The 17,906-nt window shown below is 45.3% G+C and overlaps 2 protein-coding genes across 7 annotated transcripts in view; one reads left to right on the plus strand and one right to left on the minus strand.

The window, feature by feature from the left end:
• Positions 1–1,155: 1,155 nt before the first annotated feature.
• Positions 1,156–10,945, minus strand: DBR1 (debranching RNA lariats 1). 2 transcript variants are annotated; one of them, XM_052803481.1, is made up of 8 exons: positions 10,710–10,945; positions 10,537–10,632; positions 10,322–10,402; positions 8,502–8,587; positions 7,042–7,266; positions 6,087–6,167; positions 4,299–4,444; positions 1,156–3,759 (listed from the first exon to the last, which is right to left on the minus strand). In XM_052803481.1, exons 1-8 carry the CDS (start codon positions 10,876–10,878, stop codon positions 3,081–3,083), a joined length of 1,563 nt encoding a protein of 520 aa, XP_052659441.1. In that variant the 5' UTR covers positions 10,879–10,945; the 3' UTR covers positions 1,156–3,080. The 2 variants fall into 2 exon arrangements, with proteins under 2 accessions (XP_052659441.1, XP_052659440.1); XM_052803480.1 differs by having other exon boundaries at positions 10,508–10,632.
• Positions 10,946–14,459: 3,514 nt separating this feature from the next.
• Positions 14,460–17,906, plus strand: part of PPP2R3A (protein phosphatase 2 regulatory subunit B''alpha) — a 62,670-nt gene continuing 59,223 nt past the window's right edge. For 2 of the 5 annotated variants that reach the window (XM_052803461.1, XM_052803464.1), the window contains exon 1: positions 14,499–14,539. The gene's annotated coding sequence lies outside the window, so the exon portion shown is untranslated. Of the gene's footprint in view, positions 14,540–16,801 lie in introns of those variants that run through there. The other 3 variants (XM_052803469.1, XM_052803465.1, XM_052803467.1) reach the window with 3 other exon arrangements.

Here is a 17,906-nt window from a genome sequence, read left to right on the forward strand (position 1 = left end):
CGGGTATTTTGGTATTAGCCCCCCTGTATTTCACATCTTGAGGCATGGGGATACTAATTCTATGAACTCATTGCTCCTGAAGACAGAATTAAATGGGAGGGAGGATATTAAAAACATCACGTCAGAGTTTACACTGTCAACTTGTGAGGTAACTGCAGGTTTGCCAGCTGTTAGAGATTGCAGAGAATAATGGGAGCACAATAAACATACTTTGGGATGCTGCCACAAGTTGACTTTAATAGCTCTAAAAAAAAAATACTCCACTTCTCATGGAAAAAAAACAACCAACCTATACCCCTTTTTAGTTTGTTTTTCACCAAGTAGATTAGTAACATGCTTTGAACAAAGTACTTGTGTGCTGGCCTGGAATGAAACAGGTGAACACTTCTCTCAAGCACTTTACAACAGCAAAAACAGTTTTAGACTAAGTGCAAGTCTCATATCCTGAAAAATCTGTGATACGAGGGTCTGACAGAGAAACATTTTCCAGATGTTTCTCAACAAAATTTAAGTCAAAAGTTTTCAGAAAGACTTTAAAGCTTCCTTTTAAAGAGGGCTGAAGACTCTGGGTCTTAAGAGTTGATTAAACTTTGTCAGCTTTCCCTAGCGTTTTACATACTTTTTGGAGTATTTGGTCTTCCTTTTCTGGGGAAGCTTCAAGTTCAGAGCTTCAGCTGAATTCTACATGCAGCAGAGGATCCTCCTGACAGGGTAAATCCATAATGGATGAGAGCACAGTAGAGCTGGATACTTCAAACTGCAAAGTGGGTATGAACAACTACAAGAAAGGACACAGTAACTCTTATAGATCAGATATGATTCGTACTCAAAATTTTGTTAAGTGTATTTACCAGCTGCACTCTGTCCAATGATGCTGAAATACTTCATTAAAAAAAAGAAATCTTTAGAGATTCAAAAAAATCAGTATTCTATCTTGTCAAAGTCTCCTGCTTTCTAGAAAGCCAAAATACATTTAAGCAGAACGGGGAGGAGGGGGGATGACACACAACAGAATAATTTGCTTTAAAAACATATGAAGTCAGTCTAAAAAGTCTGTTATATGTAACATACACCTTCCACTCCAGTTCACATAGAATTCGACAGCTGAATACCACACTCAGATTTCTTGGGAGACTTTTCAAGTTCGTAACACAATTTATACTTAAAATACTTTATTTCCATTATAGTCTTCAGATCATGAGGCATGCTTAAGATTTTAGCATTGCAGACCCAGGACCCTTAAAGATACTCAACTATCTTCAGTAATCTATCTGATAGTTCATCACAGCTACTTTAGATAACCTGAGGGTTACACCAAACACTTCCAATTTTTCATCACATCATACCACAGTTCTCTTTGGTAGGTGTTCTGACAGATGAGCAGGCAAAGAGACAGAGGAGCAGTATTAAAGGGCCCAACTAATAATTTAGTAAACAAGATAGCGTCCTCTGGAAAAAAACAAGGACATTAATGGCATCAACCCACCAGTATAAAGCCGTTAATCAGAACTGTGGAGAGCATTAATTTTGACATTTTCTAGCTCTTGAATACTTATATGCATTTAGTTTTCATGGTGAACTGATGACAGGAGAGGAATGAAGATGAATCCCAAAATGTGGAAGTGATTTTAAAGACGGAAGTCTTGACCATAAGATACTTCCCTCCTATATAACTCACACTCACCAATCCATTTAACTCATGGCTCCCTGTCCGGTTCCCTCTTCCTGTCAGGATGCTTTCTTCTCCACAGTGCCTGTGCCTTAGAGGAGTCAAAGCACACAGGAGCTTACCTCTGCTCTCAAGGGCAGCACAGTCAGGAGAAAGTCCCACTCCGCCTGGACTCCGAAAACTCAGCACAGAACGCCAGCAGAACTTGACTGTTAAGACTAATGAATCTAATGACATATGCCATAGTTCTTGAAAACACTGTCATTTTCATGACTTCAGGAAGTTTTGTTATCCTCACAGCCTCTTAGGCCAAAGGAGTGTAATTTTTTTGCTAATAATTCAGGGCAAACTAGAACAGTAAAAAGAAAACTTCCAAGGGGATCTATGTTCTGGCAACTCCTGTTCTCCCTCAGCTGAAGTTTATGAAGGTACTTTGGAAGATTCCAAACCCAGTTGTAAGAATTCAGCAATTTACACACTACTGAAAAGAAGTGACAGATGAAAACTTACGCTAACGATAATGGTAGGCGTTATTGTCTCAAGCAACTTATAAACATCAACCACCTTATATGGAAATACAACACAGCCTTAATTAGTAAGAATTGAGACAATGATGATGTCCAAATGTAGGAAGCTGTTCATCCTAACCACTTGCATTTTAATTTTAAGACATAGTTCTCAAGTTTTAAGAAACAGCACACAAGTGAGTTTTTAAGAACAGAGATGCATTCTTCCATGGTCCCCATAAAACTGTCATGCTTCAAATTAAGAGACATGGTTCCCTATCAAAACTGTAATTAAAAGCCAATACTGGACAATACACAGTTTTTTGTTTATGACCATGAAGTTTTTCTGTGGCATGAATATCACCAGAAACAAAAATCTTCACTCTTCTATTGCTGTTTTGTTATCATGGGAATTCTATATTCAAATTTAGTTCATGGAGTTATTGCATCTGCTACTTTATGTTAAAAGTTCAATATAAAACAAGACAAAAGGAATAAAATCAGATCATTTGGTCTTGCGAGTCAGACATCCTCTCACTTTGACTTGAGTTGTAGTTTAAGAGTTCTTTTCTTGTTATACAAGCTTGGTCAACTTGTGTAGCAGTAGAGCTGAAGATACGTAGTATACCCTAATAACCAAGAACTAAAGCAAAATCAACGGATTATACATGAGCTTTAAATCCTTTGACAAAGTACTTTGTTGGAAAAGTCTGCTTCTGACTTAGATGTTTAATCCGCATAAATCTTCTTCCCTGTGAGAGGTACATACAGCCTCCTCAGCTTAAGAAAGTAACATGAATAAGATCAAGTAACATTAAAAGCATGAGTAGTCCAGTCCACCACAGTTCTCACCACCTTCCCATAAAAAGGTACAGAGAGAACTTACTTATATATCATATGAAGTATTATTCTGTTTTATCTTCATCCTCTGCAGCATAGATAGCTTGATTCCTTCTCTTAATTTTTTTTATGCCACTGTTTCCATTTTCATTACCACCAATGCGCTTTAATGGTCTCTCACTTAAGCTCTTCTCCTCCACCTGCTTACTCACACCAGATTTCTCCAGTTCCTCGTTAGTAGAATCCATAGCATCATCAGACGATACCGCCATGGAATCTGGCATGATCCGGATGTCAGAAAAACTTGCAGAAAAATCAGGAGGATGATCAGGGGAAGGATCTACAGAACACGTACTCAAGTCTTCATCGCCACCTTCTTCATCCAGCATTATTTCATCTGGATTAATGGATGAAAGTCCAGAATTATCTGTATTATACTCACTGGGTTCCTCTGCTGACCCAGTACTGTCCATCTCCTCTTCCTCCTCCTCCTCTTCATATTCGCCTCGTACTGAGCCCTCTTCTTTAGCTTGCTGGATCCTGTCATTGATGTCAGTGAGGCCAAACTGGGCACAAAACTCAGTGGTCTGTGGATTGATGCTATGAACTGGTTCCACATGTTTTTGGGGCTTGCTGGGATCATAACAAGCAGCTGTCAATGTGAAGTTACAAGGAATTTTGAGGTTATGATTCAGCTCTTCTAACACCTCTTTGATGGCTTCTTCTGTCACACTGTAATCCCACCTAAATAAGTGTATAAAGTTAAAACAAGTGCAGCTAGTCAAAAGGTATTTCCTGTTCCCACTGCAAAGAGAAACTTTTAAAGATGGTCAATAAATTCATCTTACAACAGACACCTAATTTCTCAAATGATTTTTCAGGAAAGTATATTGCCTTTGGTCAATACTGAGATTCCCCTCTCCCCACCAAGGATTTCTGTATTATGTCAATCCATTCAATAAGCATGCACCCACCCACCCCCATAATCCAGCCCGATTTTCAGTCTCACAGTGTAACTAGCAAAATTATCAGCCACCATGTATTTTTTGCCCCTCAAATGGTGGTATTTAAGTCTGCAAAACAAAATTAACTGCCCGTGTAGAGCAGTAAAGAAGTTGTATGCTCTAGAGTACAGCTCTTGTCACCATCCCCTTTGTTTTCCAAGGCATTTAGCAAGTCCTACAGGCATTACAGGCTGCAGAACAGAAAAACACAACTCTGAGACAAGATTACTTCCAGTCCAGCAAAATCACGCTTTCCTCTCTACTTTGCAGGCAACTCACTTTGCATGGAGGCCGTTCTTTTCAGGCATATTCCATGAGCTCTGAGTCACATTAATGAGACTGTTGGTGGCCTTGAGGACTGCAATCCACTCAGCATCATATTCCAGCGAGTCACCTGCACTAGGATCATGCTCTATGTCTATTATCTGTTTAAAAAAAAAAAAAAAACCAACAGAAAACAGATGAGGTGAGTTATTCTCTTGACACCAGTAAATGATGAAAAGTTTGAAGTGTTACTTGCATGGTACAGAGTTTTAAGTAAGTTTCAAGTATACTGAGCTAGTGGTCTTAAACAAGTCCTCTCAAGTTAGCCCTACATAAAAGTTTACAGCAATAAGACAGTAAGAAAGGACAATCAACAAAGGTAAAAAATGCATTTCTGTATTCTAGCTTACAGCAATAAAAAAGCGGAACACCCTCCTCCCTGCTGCCAGCTACTGGACAGTTATGCAACTTAGAAACCAGAACTTGCCTACTCTTAAGTTCATGCTGCCTTCTAAGTATAAATGCATCAAGAATTGATAGCAACAGTTATTCTGCTGTATAAACATGCATTCTTAGCACAGCAATGAAATTAACATGAAATATTTTTAAAGTCTTTCAACAGCTGATGAATAGAAATCCAAATCACTTTGTCTTCAGTGACATTAACCTGAATCAAACCATTCGGTTTAGCCAAATTGCACTAGTTAGGCTCTGTTTTTAAACATTCCATAAAGTAATTCAACCTCTTAAGGTATTTTTAGGTAAAAAAAAAAAAAAAAAAAAAAAAGGATACACTTTAAACCAGAGCTACACACAGATGGATCACCATGCTGCTGAAGGTAGTACTACTCCTGATCAGTTTTACTACAGGATTTTAAGTCTAGACTAGCACCCGAGCGTACCTTTGCATAGCAGAAGCCCACCCTCATACTCTCTCCCATCTTCAAATGTAGCTACTACGGCAAATGGATCCCACCACATATCTAAAGGACAGATAATGAACCATCTTCCCTTTAAGTTGACAAATAAAAGCTACTTTAAAGTAAGACTACCAAAACACTTGGCTGCATTTGAAGAACATGCTGTCAGCAGCTCCCTCTCATAGTGAAGGATTTCAGATTCATCCATTTGAGATTTTACAGATGGCACCCCAGACAGCATACACAGGCCACAGACATGAACATTGTTTTGCTCTTGGCAAATCAGTTTGGCACTCATACTGAAAATTCCCACAGTCTAGACCTCCTACTTGTCCACTGCCCTTCCTAGCCAAGATATGCAACAAACAAAAAGAAGCAAAGCCATTCTCCTAGGAAGTCTCACCAACTCCTGCTGGAATTCACAATACTGAAAGGAAATTACAGTACTCAACTTAGGACTCAATCCTGACTGAATTCATGAATCCAGATCTGAAGGAAGAGGCACTAGCTGACCCAAATTATGAAAGAAGAAGAGCCTCAAGATGGGCTTTCTTCTTAGGTTTAACACTTGACCAAAAAACCACAAGAGGAGATTCAATTCAGGTTAAAGTAGAGCTACTCCTCCAATTAAGTCAAGTGCTTGGTCTAAGGTGGAAGGAAATGGTAGGAATAAGCAAACGCTGCACCAGCATGACAGGATGCAAGGTCTGCTTATTTCAAGACAATATTACACAAAGACCATTCCACACATGCACTGTTCCTAGTTTCTTTCCAATTCCTCCATTTATCAGAACTATTCTTCAGCTTGTATCTAAGAGAGCACTTAGCAGTTCAGACAAGTGAAGTACTTAAAAAGTGAAAACCCACTGCACATGGTCATCACCTGCAGAAAGTCTCTGTGTGGTAGACATTTATCCAGAGCCAAAAACTTTGTTGCTTTTGGTAGCTCTTCTTTGGAGTTTGTCTAGGAAACAAATGGTGTTAACAGCCATTAGCATTTCTATGAAATTTGACCATTCTAAACAAGTTACAGAGAGGGATTTAAAAGCATAATTTATACAGAAAGACTTTCTGAAATAGAAAATCAGCATGGGATTATAAGAAAGGGATGGAGGGACAAAGAGACAGACAGACTTCACTGGAAGTCTAAGAGGAAACTGGATGCAAATGACAGCAAGAAAAAGCAAGAGCCACACTTATCCTTAACCAAGGCAGCTGAGCACAGCTAGGCTTGAAGCAAAAAGACAAATTTTAACATAACTGGAAACAGACTTGTTGAGTCTAGAAGGTCTAGAGTTACATTTTTACAGCTAAGTAACTTGCAAATAGGAATAGCACGTCACACCACTTTCAGGAATAACTCAAACCAAGAGAAGTTTCAACCTACAGGGGCTGGTTTTTGGCTCTCTCCAGGCCACCAGACAACTCCACCTGCCAAGCCTTACTACAGGCATCCTCCCACCCCCGGTTAACCACTATCTTCTTTTCGGTCACTTCACTATCACCTTGTTTTGAAGCTGTCTCCTTCCCCAATAAAGTTGGAAAGAGAGTGCTTTTCTATAAACTTAAATTAATAAGGTTCATTTGCAGTAATGTTAGCTATTTCAAGCTGTCCCTGAAGAAGATTAGGTAGTTACACCACTGATTTATAACATCTCTTTAACTTACATAAGCTAGTAGTCTTAACACCACTTAATGTTTTGCGGCTTAAGCTAAGTTTTAATAACCGAGCAAAAACATTAAGAAGTTCCTTTTCTGGACATGACTACCTGTACTGGAATTCTAAAATGTGCTTGGAACACATATATTCTTGATTTCCCACCTCCCACACACTTTACCTGGTGTTGCATGAAAGCTGCAAATTTAACGTGAAGATGTGCTGAGAACCAGTAGGTGGGTTTCAGATGTTGCAGAAGCTCTGAAGCAGCAGGGCTTCCTAATGTGTTGCTCTCCACTTCTTGACGGAAGAAGGATTTCATTTTAAGAAGCTGTTTCTTGTTTCCGTAGTGATATATGCTCCTTGGCCAGTCATGTGACATAAATATATCAATTGGTCGTTTTAACTGTCAAGCCAAAATGCATACAGTATAAACAAAACACATACGATACAGAAGTTTCAAAATTACACAGCACAAGATGGAATATGTGTAACGTTCTACCTCAGATCAATACAGAGTTAGCTGTGACCAATAGCCTCACTTTCAAAGCAAATAAGTATACCACTGAGCCCCATCTTTCAGGTGGGCTTTGAAGCTGTCAAGGGACTCTAGTCTCCATGGTTTGTACTACATTTTCTTGGGACAGCCAGCTGTGTTTTATATACACTGCCTTATAAAAGAGATCATCTCATCACATTAAGTGTGAGACACTCAGAAGACAACTCTTAAAAATTACAGCTATGGAACAAGTTTTCTACCTACAAGCAAAGGTGTCTTTTCCCTCATCAAATTTTTAAAAGCTTTGTTTAAAAGGGATAATGGCTAAGCACGATATTCCTCCTCAAAGGAAGCACCCCTCAGAAGTCTAATCGATGCCTTAAGCATGTCTTGGTTCAATATTCAGCACATTTCCATCAGCTGTATCAGAACACGCTTCTAGATGACACCCAAGTCCAACTAATAAGAAACTTACAGTGAAATGCATCAAATTCATTACAATGACAGCAAAGCTTTGTCCTATGTTCAGCATCGCCTACTGAACACTTAAGTGTGCAACTGCAACCTGAATAATTATTCACAAGCTGCTTATAAATACATGTATTCACACCACAACCTCAGCCAAACGGAGTAGCCCTTGTGACGAAACAGGGAATAGGCAACAGCTCAAAAATAAAGCTAATCTCTTTTGAATTTCTCGCCCTGCAGTCAAAAATACGTCAACCACAGGAATTTGGGATCAGCTTATTCAGCTGGTTCAATTTTGATTAAATAACTTTGTACCAACCAGCCTGCATGTTAGACAAGGTAGCATCCATCTTCCTAAAGCTAACATAAAGCTGGAACAGAGTGGTATAGCTAGAGTACCTTCCATTCTGTGAATTTTATCCAATTAAAATAAAAAACAACACCAAAAAAACACTCCTGCCTGTGTGTGATTCAGATCAAGTTTGCAATGCTACGCAAAGCATTGGAGGAGATATTCAGCAGGAACAACAGTGGAATGACACCCAGCATAAAGTGGCCTGTCCAGATTAGCTGGCAGTTGTTGGTAAAATTTGCTATCCAATAGCTTTAACATCTTACTTCTAAATTAATGAAAACTATTTACCACTGTTTAAAAAAATAGATTTTTCACTAACCTGCTTGAGTTTGAAGACTTCGATATTCCTCACATGGTAAGCACTTCTAATTGTTTGCTGGTTGTATGGTGGACACTCAAAGTGGCCTGAAACATTGAAAAAAAGAGTAGTTGCCTGAATCAATAGTTCCTTCCTAACACTGTTTGCAGGCTAGCTTCTTGGGGTCATACAGACACCTAGAGCAATGCCAAATACAAGGCTGCCAATAATCAAAGGAGATACTGTATTTCCTTTGCACGACACTTACACCAACAGGCTGCTAACTTTTTATGTGCAAGGCAAATATGTTCTAAAACTGTGTCTATAACAATGAGCATTTCTTCCTTTCTGTGTCCTATTTTCATAAATATAGAGAATACAGTAATTCAGTTGTGGAAACAAAACACAACAGTTTGACTCCAATGCTTAAAACCCAGGACCTGTCTGAAACAAGAAACTTTTGGCAGACCGATTTATGTGCTTAATTCCTGAATGAGGTTTTGCACCTCTCTGGTAAGGTAACACCCCTCATTACTTCCCCACAACCCTTACCTCCACAGCTACACTGCATAGCCATGTGCAATCACATATGTAGAGAGCTGTTTGCTGCACAGCCGTGAAACATATGCATCTAGTGATATCATGGCTACACATGCAAATATGCTGGCACAGCCAAAAAACATAGGGCAGACGGGAACAAGCAAAAGTTGGGCATCGACACAGCGAGAGCACAGAGCAAGCCTTCATGGTCAGTGATCAGAACCTAAGTTAGGATGTAACAACTCAGAGAGGCATAAACTAAATGACAACAAAGCGCTGCATGAGATCTGACTCCTGACTCAGGCCACTGAGGCTGTGATTTTCTGTGTTACTTCAAGAGTTTTGCCACCGACCACGAAACTACAGCTTAACAGATCCGGCAGCAGCTTAAACAGGCCTGTAACTGCCCACAGGCACCACAGACTCTGGAAGTGCAAACAGGCACCCTGTCAAAAGGGACATAGTCTCCAACTTTGCCTTGGGACAAGAAACCTGAATGCCTAGCAGAGCTCCTATGTACTCTTAAGAACGAACAGAAAAGTTACTTTTTTAGTAGTTAGCATTATTGTCAAAAAAGTCTTATCTCCCACATGCAATATTCAAGCATATAAACTATATGCTTGATAACAACAAATTGAATTAGCATTGAGAGGTATTGGACAGAATCAGGTGTTCTAGAAAACTAGTCCAGTACTTTGCAGCTTGAAAGCCATCTGCAAAGCTTCTCTGAAGCAGTACGTTACTAAAGATAATATTACTGTACAGTAATCGCAAGATAGAGACCGCTACTTTATGTGTTGAGGAGATCAGAAAGACTAAACTATCTTCTATTTGCTGACGTCAGGTATCATCTGTGACAAGATTTCTGTCCGCTGATGGAGACCCTTCCAAGGAAGAACTCATACATATAACCAGGAGGAACCAATCTCGAGATGTAGTGACAGTAAGCCCCAGCTCAGGACAGTACATTTGTACAGTATCACCCTTACAAATTGACTGTTTCACACAAGGAAAACTAAACAGTCTTGCATTGCACACTAAAAGGACACCGCCATGGAAAAATCAAGACTGTTCCAACAACAACATTCAAAAGGCACACTGCTTCCTGCTGTGGTCGCCAGGCAGCTACCGACTCATCGACCACCTCCAGAAAAATCCGCCTGTTGAGCCAAGAGAGGTTTCCAGCCTAAGCGTCGGTTCAAAGAAAAGGAGGCACAGCCAGACCCTCCCGCGACGGCTGGGGCCCAGTGCTCCCCCGCCGGCACTGCCCACCCAGCCGGCCCCGCTCTCTCCCGCCATACCTTTCCGGTAGTCGTGAGATTTGAAGATGCCCGAGATGCCGCCGATCCTCACGCCGCGGAACCGCACCACGCCCGCGTAACCTAGGAGAAACGGGAGCGCGGCTCGTCACGCCGAGGCCGAGGCCGGGGCAGGGCGAGGGGCCGGGGGGCGAGGGGAGGCCGCCGGGAGCCGGCGGGGGACCCTACCCAGGTAGTAGATGTTGGGCGCCACCCACCCGCCGTAGGGCAGCTCCTGCAGGTGGTTGGAGGCCTCGTGGTTCCCGCCGATGAACACCGTGAGGACCGGGGCCTTCTTCTCGCCGGAGTAGTACCTGCGGAGACACGGCAGCTGCTGTAGCGGAGCTGGGCCGGGCCCCGGTGGGACAAGGCCGGGCCGGGCGGCGCTCACCGGTAGAAGGTCTGCATGTGGCGGTACTTGGCGGGCACGGCCATGCAACGCAGGTCCGCCTCGTTGCGCACGGCCTGGAAGTCGCCGCAGCAGAGCAGCAGGTCGGGCTGCACGTTGTGCCGCTGCTGCAGCAGCTCCAGCGTCTCGTACATCTTGTCCAAGGCGCCATGGCAGCAACCCGCCACCGCCACCTTCATCGCCACCGCTCCTCCGCTGCGCAGGCGCCGCGCGCGCCTTCAACGTCACCGCCCACCGCCAGGGCGCCCGCGCGCTGGCGGAGGTGGGCTGGGGCCGGACGGGCAACCGCCGTCTCCGGGAGGCCGCTGCGCCCCAGCCCGTCTCGCCGGCAGACGGCGACCCGGGGCGCACCTCACGCAGCGGCCGCGGCCAAGCGTGGCTGGGCCAGCCGAGGCCGCTCCAAGATCACCTGCGGTCAGCTCGGCCCGGGGGGGGGCTGCCGCGCTCCACAGCTCTCTCCTCAGCACCCGTGGGGGTGAGTCGCGGCAGCGGCAGGCGGGACCTGCGCAACGGCTCCGCTTTGCTCTGGGGAGGAAAACTGTCACGGCGGTTAGCACAGCGGTCCGTAACAAATCAAAAAGGCCCGTCTCGCGCACACAGAGCGGAGTTTCACGAACTTGTGGTGCCTTTCGCTGTGGGGCGGGAGGCCCTGCAGAGGGTACGCAAGCTGCTTGAGGGGATGCTGCTCGAGGGGATGCTGCTCAGCTCCCCCCCTGCGCTACAGAAACCACCGCGCACTTCTGCCTGCAGCCAGAGCCCGCAGAGTACGGCCCACGCTTCCTCTGCCAGTCTCGCAGGGAAGCGGCAAAAGCTTTACTTGTTTCTCGCCGGCATGGCACAAAGACCAGCAGCAAAGTGGCGGTGGAGCAGTGGCTGTGCACGCTTTTGCCTGACATTTGTGCCAATAAGAGACCAGCTTTGGGTTTGCAAAGGACATACCATCCCTGCAGTGCTTTTGTTCTGCCAGTCCAGCATCGGGCAAGCATATTTTTAGCATAGTCAAGCGCTGGCTTCTTGCAAGTTCCTAACACGCAAGGACAGGAACGGTCAGTGACTTTACCAGGGCGGTGGCGTACGAGGCAGGGTGAGAAACCCAGCATCTCTCCTTTTGCTTACGGACTGTCGGGCTCCCTCTTTTGGAGAGCACCCGTTTCCTCATTTTGAAGGGCAGTGAATTGGATCACAGGGTGGTACTTCTGTGTCATGTAATAAAACCACTCCAGACTTTTTCCACTGTTTGGGTTTATTTTTAACAGTCTTGAGGGATTGAACAAAATTGCAACAGCATAGTTAAGCATTAACTTGCTACTACTTACCCTGTAATCATGGAACCAAGCAGACATTCCTGTTCCCCTACGGTACCAAGTATTACATAATGGCCTCTCTTTTGATACTAAGAAAGTATGAGTGTTCTCTAATACATTTCATAATTTCACAATGTTGGGTTACTGTGTGTTCTTTGGGGCTCTCGTCCAAGCCCAGCTGAAGTGAAGGGGAAAGTTCCTCTAGCTTTCAAACCCTGCAAGTCTTCAGAGTAAAACCACACACAAAAGTGTTCCTAGGTACACTTAGCTCTCTCACTAACTTCGCTGAGACTTAACCAGGGCGTAGTGTGAGAACTCGGTCAGTCCAACGTATTGCTGGGGAAGGCTTTCCAGCTTCTCTGGGGAAGAACAGCAGCCCCTCGCATTTGCCACATCTCAGACTTCCTGAAAGGAAGCAGGTGAAAGACAGAAAAGGTCCACGAGTCCCTGGAAGATACCACCTTACCCAAGATACACCATCTCAGGGGGCTTCCTGAGACCACCAGCAGATGTGTCTCCTGCCTCCCCAAATTCATCCCCAGTCAGTCAAGGTAAGCTGATACTGTAATTGTCATTCCTGTGTTTGTTAGCCCGGGCTCATTTCTCACACTCCATGTGCCACTTATGCCAAGTGAACTGGTGCACAGTAAAGTCTATAAGGTTTTTTTACGTTCTAGCATTTTAGTATTTGTGCACTATTCACTATGCATCTCAACATCCCTAATTTAACTCTGGGTGTTCACTGAGTGAAACTGCTCTGAACTTTCCACAGCAGTCAGACCACAAAGGGAGGCAGTCATGCTGCTGTTTACATGGTAAGTAGCAGCAAGTTAATGCTTAACTATGTTATTGTGATTTTGTTCAATCCTTCAAGACTGTTTAAAAAAACGTGACCGAAGCACAGCTTTCTTCCACCACATGACTAACGCATGCTTGGCTATGGATTGGGCTTTGCAGTCACAGCCCCTTGACCTGATGTGCTTGTGCATGTCTCTTGTGTTTGGACATCCAGTCCTACAAAAGCGGACCCGCACTTCTCTGAAGTGACCGAATGCACATCCTGTCGTTTGCGACAGGTGAAGGAACCGTGAGGCGAAGAAGGGAAGAGTCACAAGAAACAGGCACAGATCAGTGGATTGTTTGGGTGGGAGGTATTTGCCATTTTGGCTGTTGCCTGCCTGCACTGAGCAGTAATGGTTTTTTTCCCTGAGCTAACTATGGTAATTTAGAGTCATGGAAGTAGTTCAGTTTTCCCTCCAGAGAAATGAGGAAGAATTAAAGGCACCCTAAGAGGCTGTGGATGGCAGGGTTGTTTCCCTCATCTCTGAGAACGGAATGAGAGGGAGACTTTCCTGTCAAGTGCTTTCTAGTGCTTTTATAAGATACTAAAGGATTTCTAGCATGTTTAGAAGATACTAAAATGAAGAGGAACAGCAAAAGGGAGGCATCTGTAGCTGACTTTTGAGGTGGGGGTAGCGTGGCTGAGAAGGGAGGTACAAGGGAGACAGTGCATGCCTTCATGAAGGGGAGGGAGATAAACCGGAAGGGAAGAGAAGTCTGGTGTGTTCCAGCTGAAATTTTGGGATGTCCCTGTAAGCCGTGAGAGAGCATGGGGTAGCAGGTTGGTATGCATGTGTGCGACTGAAGAAGAGGCTGCTGCAAGCAAAGAGAAATTCAAAGCTCCCTTAGAGAAAGACCCCATGAGGTTGGCCTGAACATCACAAGGCTTACCCGCAGCAGTGTTTCGGTGCCTTTGGGCACCTCCTCCCCCAGTATTGTGCCTGATGATTGCAACAGAAAGACAGGACCTGTAGTGCAGCAAAACACACTGTCCAGGCACGGCCTGCTGTGGGCCTAGCCACTGAGGCGCGAGAGTCACCTTCCCCTTCCAGTTGCGCTTTGGCTCTTTTCCCTCTTAATTTTTACTTCTTCTCGGAGGCACCCATTATGCTGTTTTGCTGGAAGGCACGACTAATGGCCTCCAGCCAAAGAGGCGTGAAAACCCGCTGAAGCTAAGAGATGAAGCAACCGCGTTGCTGGATGTCTCCGAGCAGTTGAGTGAAAACAAAAACCACCGCCCGGCACACTGCGTCCTGCTGAACCGCAGGCCCGGGCCGGGCCGGCCGGCGGTGAGGGACGCGGCGCTGAGGGGAGGGGCCCCCGCCGGCTCCTCGCAGCGGGACCCGCAGGGCGGAGCGGGCGTGGCGGCTGTGAGGAGAGGGAGGGGGGGCGGCGCGTGCACGCGCGCGGAGGGGGGCGCTCTCCCCCCCCTTCTCCTTCTCCCTCTCCCTCTCCCTCTCTCCCCTCAGCGCGGGCAGCGCCATTCCGCCGCCGCCGCCCCCTCACAGCCTGGCCTCGACCTGCGCGCCCGGGGCCGCCCGCCCGCTCGCCGCGCCTCCGGGGCGGGGCCCCCCGCCGCGCGGAAGGGGCCGGCCGGGGCGGGCGGCAGAAGGCGCCCGGCGGCGGCGAGCGGCGGCGCCGGCATGGGACGGGGTGCTGCCCCGGCGGGTAGGCGCGGCGCGGCACGGCACGGCACGGCACCGCACCGTGAGGGGCCTGGGGCAGGGACCGCCGGGGGGCGGGCGGCGACGCGGAGGGGCGGTGGGGCCGCCGCCGAGCGGCCGCCGGCTCAGGGCCCTGCGGCGGGGGCAGGTGCTGGGCGGGCCCCCGCGCCTTGTCTGTCGGTGGTGAACCGTCCCGCCGCCGGCGCGGAGCGCCTCGGGGATCGCGGTGCCGGCGCTGCTAGGGTCTGGGAGGGAGCTGCGGGCCGAGGGGCCCGCGATGGGCTCTGGCGGGGAGCGGCGGTGGCGTCGGGGCGGGTGGCGGGGCAGGCGGGCAGAGCCGCCGTTGTGGGAGGCAGTGACTGAATGGAGTTACCGGGTAACGCACAGGGCGGAGAGGGAGGAAATACTTCTCGCATCGCACGCGTTTAAGTTGTGAAAACCAGTACGACGTGGTGTTGTAGAGGTCGAGGCTATAATTTGTCTCAAAAGAGTTTTGACAAAGTGCTGAGAGGCATAGCGGCTTTTAAGCACGGTGATCTGGGTGTAGTTTCCAGTTCAGGATGGCCCGAAGCGGTTAGTTGTTGTAAAGCAGGAGGTTAACACTGGTGAACGATCATCTCTAACTAGGCTGCTCGTTTTTTGTGAATGCTTGCCGCTTGTCTCAGGACCCTGGGTAGCTGGACCTTTGATCTTCTTCAGTGCAGCTTTTAATATGTGGTCATGAAAGTAGGATTTTTATTCCCCGCCCCCCCCCCCCCCAAAGTATTTCTTCATGAGTGAGAAAGGGCACAGCTTTGGCTACAAGACTCCTTGGTTCATGGGCAGACAAATCCAAGATTAAGTTGGGCATAAACTTGTAAACCAGAGATGGAATAACTAATGGCATGATTTACTGAAGGATGGATGTGTTTCTGCTGGAGTAATTCTCTCTGAAGGTCATCAGAAGGCACTGGTCTCAAACAATGTAAATATTTTTAAGGCCGGGAGTAATTTTATTACCTCTGTTCTTCACACTAAAGAAGGAAGTCCTGGAAGACATGCTGTGTGTGCCCCCATCTTGATTGTAAAGGCAGGCTAGAAGTGTAAAGGGAAGAATTCAAGAGAAGAGGCAAGTAGTCCCCAAGCTATTTGCTGTTGAAGTGCTGCCTGAAAGGCTGGGTACGTTTTTCTTGGTGGTGGTCTCATGGCTTTACCTCATCTTATATGATCTGATGCCTGCTTCAGGAAATATGTTTTCCAAGCATTTACTTGAAATAGCTGTATCCTCTCTTGATTATTTCTTGTGAATCTCTCAAGCTTGGTAGGTCTGCTCTCCCAGGTTATGTAGGGGGAAGTTATTTTTGTGAGAACTTTGAGGAAATTGTCAGTACTACTATACTTCTCTCAGTTTTGTAAAATTACGTATTCAATGGCTGCTGGATTCTGAGAAGTTGAAGCAAGAGACAGTGGTGGTGTTTTGGTTTTTTTCAGTATTTATGTATATCTGGAAATGGTAACATTATGTATCAGTTGAGACTGCTTTACATTTGACTTCATATAAAATAAAAAAGTTGAAGTTCCCTGATGGCACATAGCCAGTTTCCACTACCTAGACCTTTGCAACCACTGTCATGTGTCATATTATTTTGTACTCATAATTTGCACAGAGGTGCAGTGTTAAAGGTAGCTATGGGCAAAGTGCCCCAAGTTAAAGTTGACTGATGTGTGACTGCCAAATACTGCAGAGATTCACTGGTAAAGCATCCATTTCATTTGCTTCAGCTGCAGCCTGTGATGCAGGTGATAAATATTGTGGCTCAGGCAGTTGAGAAATCTCTGTAGTGGAGCCCTGTGGTCTAACATTCACTGCTGGTAGCCCTGGAGGTGTAAATATGATGCTGCACAGTGGAATGTGGTTCCCCCCCCCCCCCCCTTTTTTTTTTTTCGTAAGGACCTTTCTCCATCTTTCCTGTGGCACTTCTCCCCCCCCCCCTTGAATTACACAGAAAACCTGACTTTAAACAGTAACTCTGAACTTGGTATATCTTGGTCCAGTACAGAGGTTGCTGTGCAGTCTTGCTTCACTACCTTTGTATAAATGTTTTCCAATACTGTTTTTACTTAAATGTTTGCATACAGTTCTTCCCCATAAGACTAGGTTTTCTCCTGTTGGACAGAACTGAACTTTTCTGAAGACTAAATTAGAGCTTAGAACCTCTGATCCAATTCTGGCAGAAACTGGACAGCAAAGTAGAACTGTGGGAGGAAGGGAATTTTCTCATTCATAATTAAGGTAGTTAAGTGCTGTCTTAAGGAACTGGTTTCATGTGCATTATGGCACAAGCTTCTTCCACCAGACTTCACTGTTGTATTTCCTCTGCTGCTTACGTCCCTGGATCTGATTTGTGGAATTTCTGATGCACAACTGTAAGGGCAGTTGCAACTGAGCAGGTGCTGCGCTTCGAACATACAAAACACTCTGTAATGTCACATACTTAGGAAGATCAGCCCTTGAGCACCAAAAACTGATGTATTTTCCTTGCCACAATTCTGGCAGGGTAAAATGAGGATAATACTGGAAAAAAAGTTAATGTTTAAGTTGCATGTAAATACTATACTGATGGAGAAATTAATAATTCTGACTGAAGAATAGTGTATGAATAGGATGCAGGAAGAAATACCTGAGGTCACATATGTAACAAGCAAGCTTGTTAAAAATGACTTCATTTTAATGAATATTCAGATTCATGAATGTGAACACTGTTGTTCACTCAAATTAGATAAGGGAATCTTTACACTTACCTGGTTTTCTGGTTTTTGTGCATATCACTTGTCTCTTAATCTGCTTCTGTTTAAATACACAGGGAAAAAGAGAAATGAATGGAGGTTCATTTTTTGTTTTGTAAAGCTCCCTGGGTTAGTAATGATACAGGGGAAATGAATTCCTCTGTCTTACTGGGATGTCAGGCTAAAACACCCTTAATTTTCCTTGGTGCAGGAAAGGGGATAGAAAAGTTATGCTCCCTTAAATTATGTGTTGCTTTGATTACACTGATCTGTGCCTCTGCTGTGACTTATCAAAGTCATAAGCAGTAAAAGCTGTAGCAGTGCCAAACTTCTTAAATGCTAGGACACGCTGCACCTTTTGGCGTAATTTGTTACATTTCAACAGCTGCTCCTCTTCAGAGTGTGAGATGGAGGCTGGCAGGAATGGGCTTGTGGAAGGTATGACTGGTGGAAATGACGGCTTGCTTTTTACTCCTGTGATTATGCCTCAGAGGAGAAGATGGGCATGCAGCAGAGAAGCAGAGCGTTTCTCCCCAGCTTGGCATTTCACTGTTCTCATTGCTGACCTATGGAAGAGGTATAGTAAATACTCCAGCTGGGGCCAG

The sequence above is a fragment of the Harpia harpyja genome, chromosome 12 (assembly GCF_026419915.1).
Source record: "Harpia harpyja isolate bHarHar1 chromosome 12, bHarHar1 primary haplotype, whole genome shotgun sequence".
NCBI classification, from domain to species: domain Eukaryota; kingdom Metazoa; phylum Chordata; class Aves; order Accipitriformes; family Accipitridae; genus Harpia; species Harpia harpyja.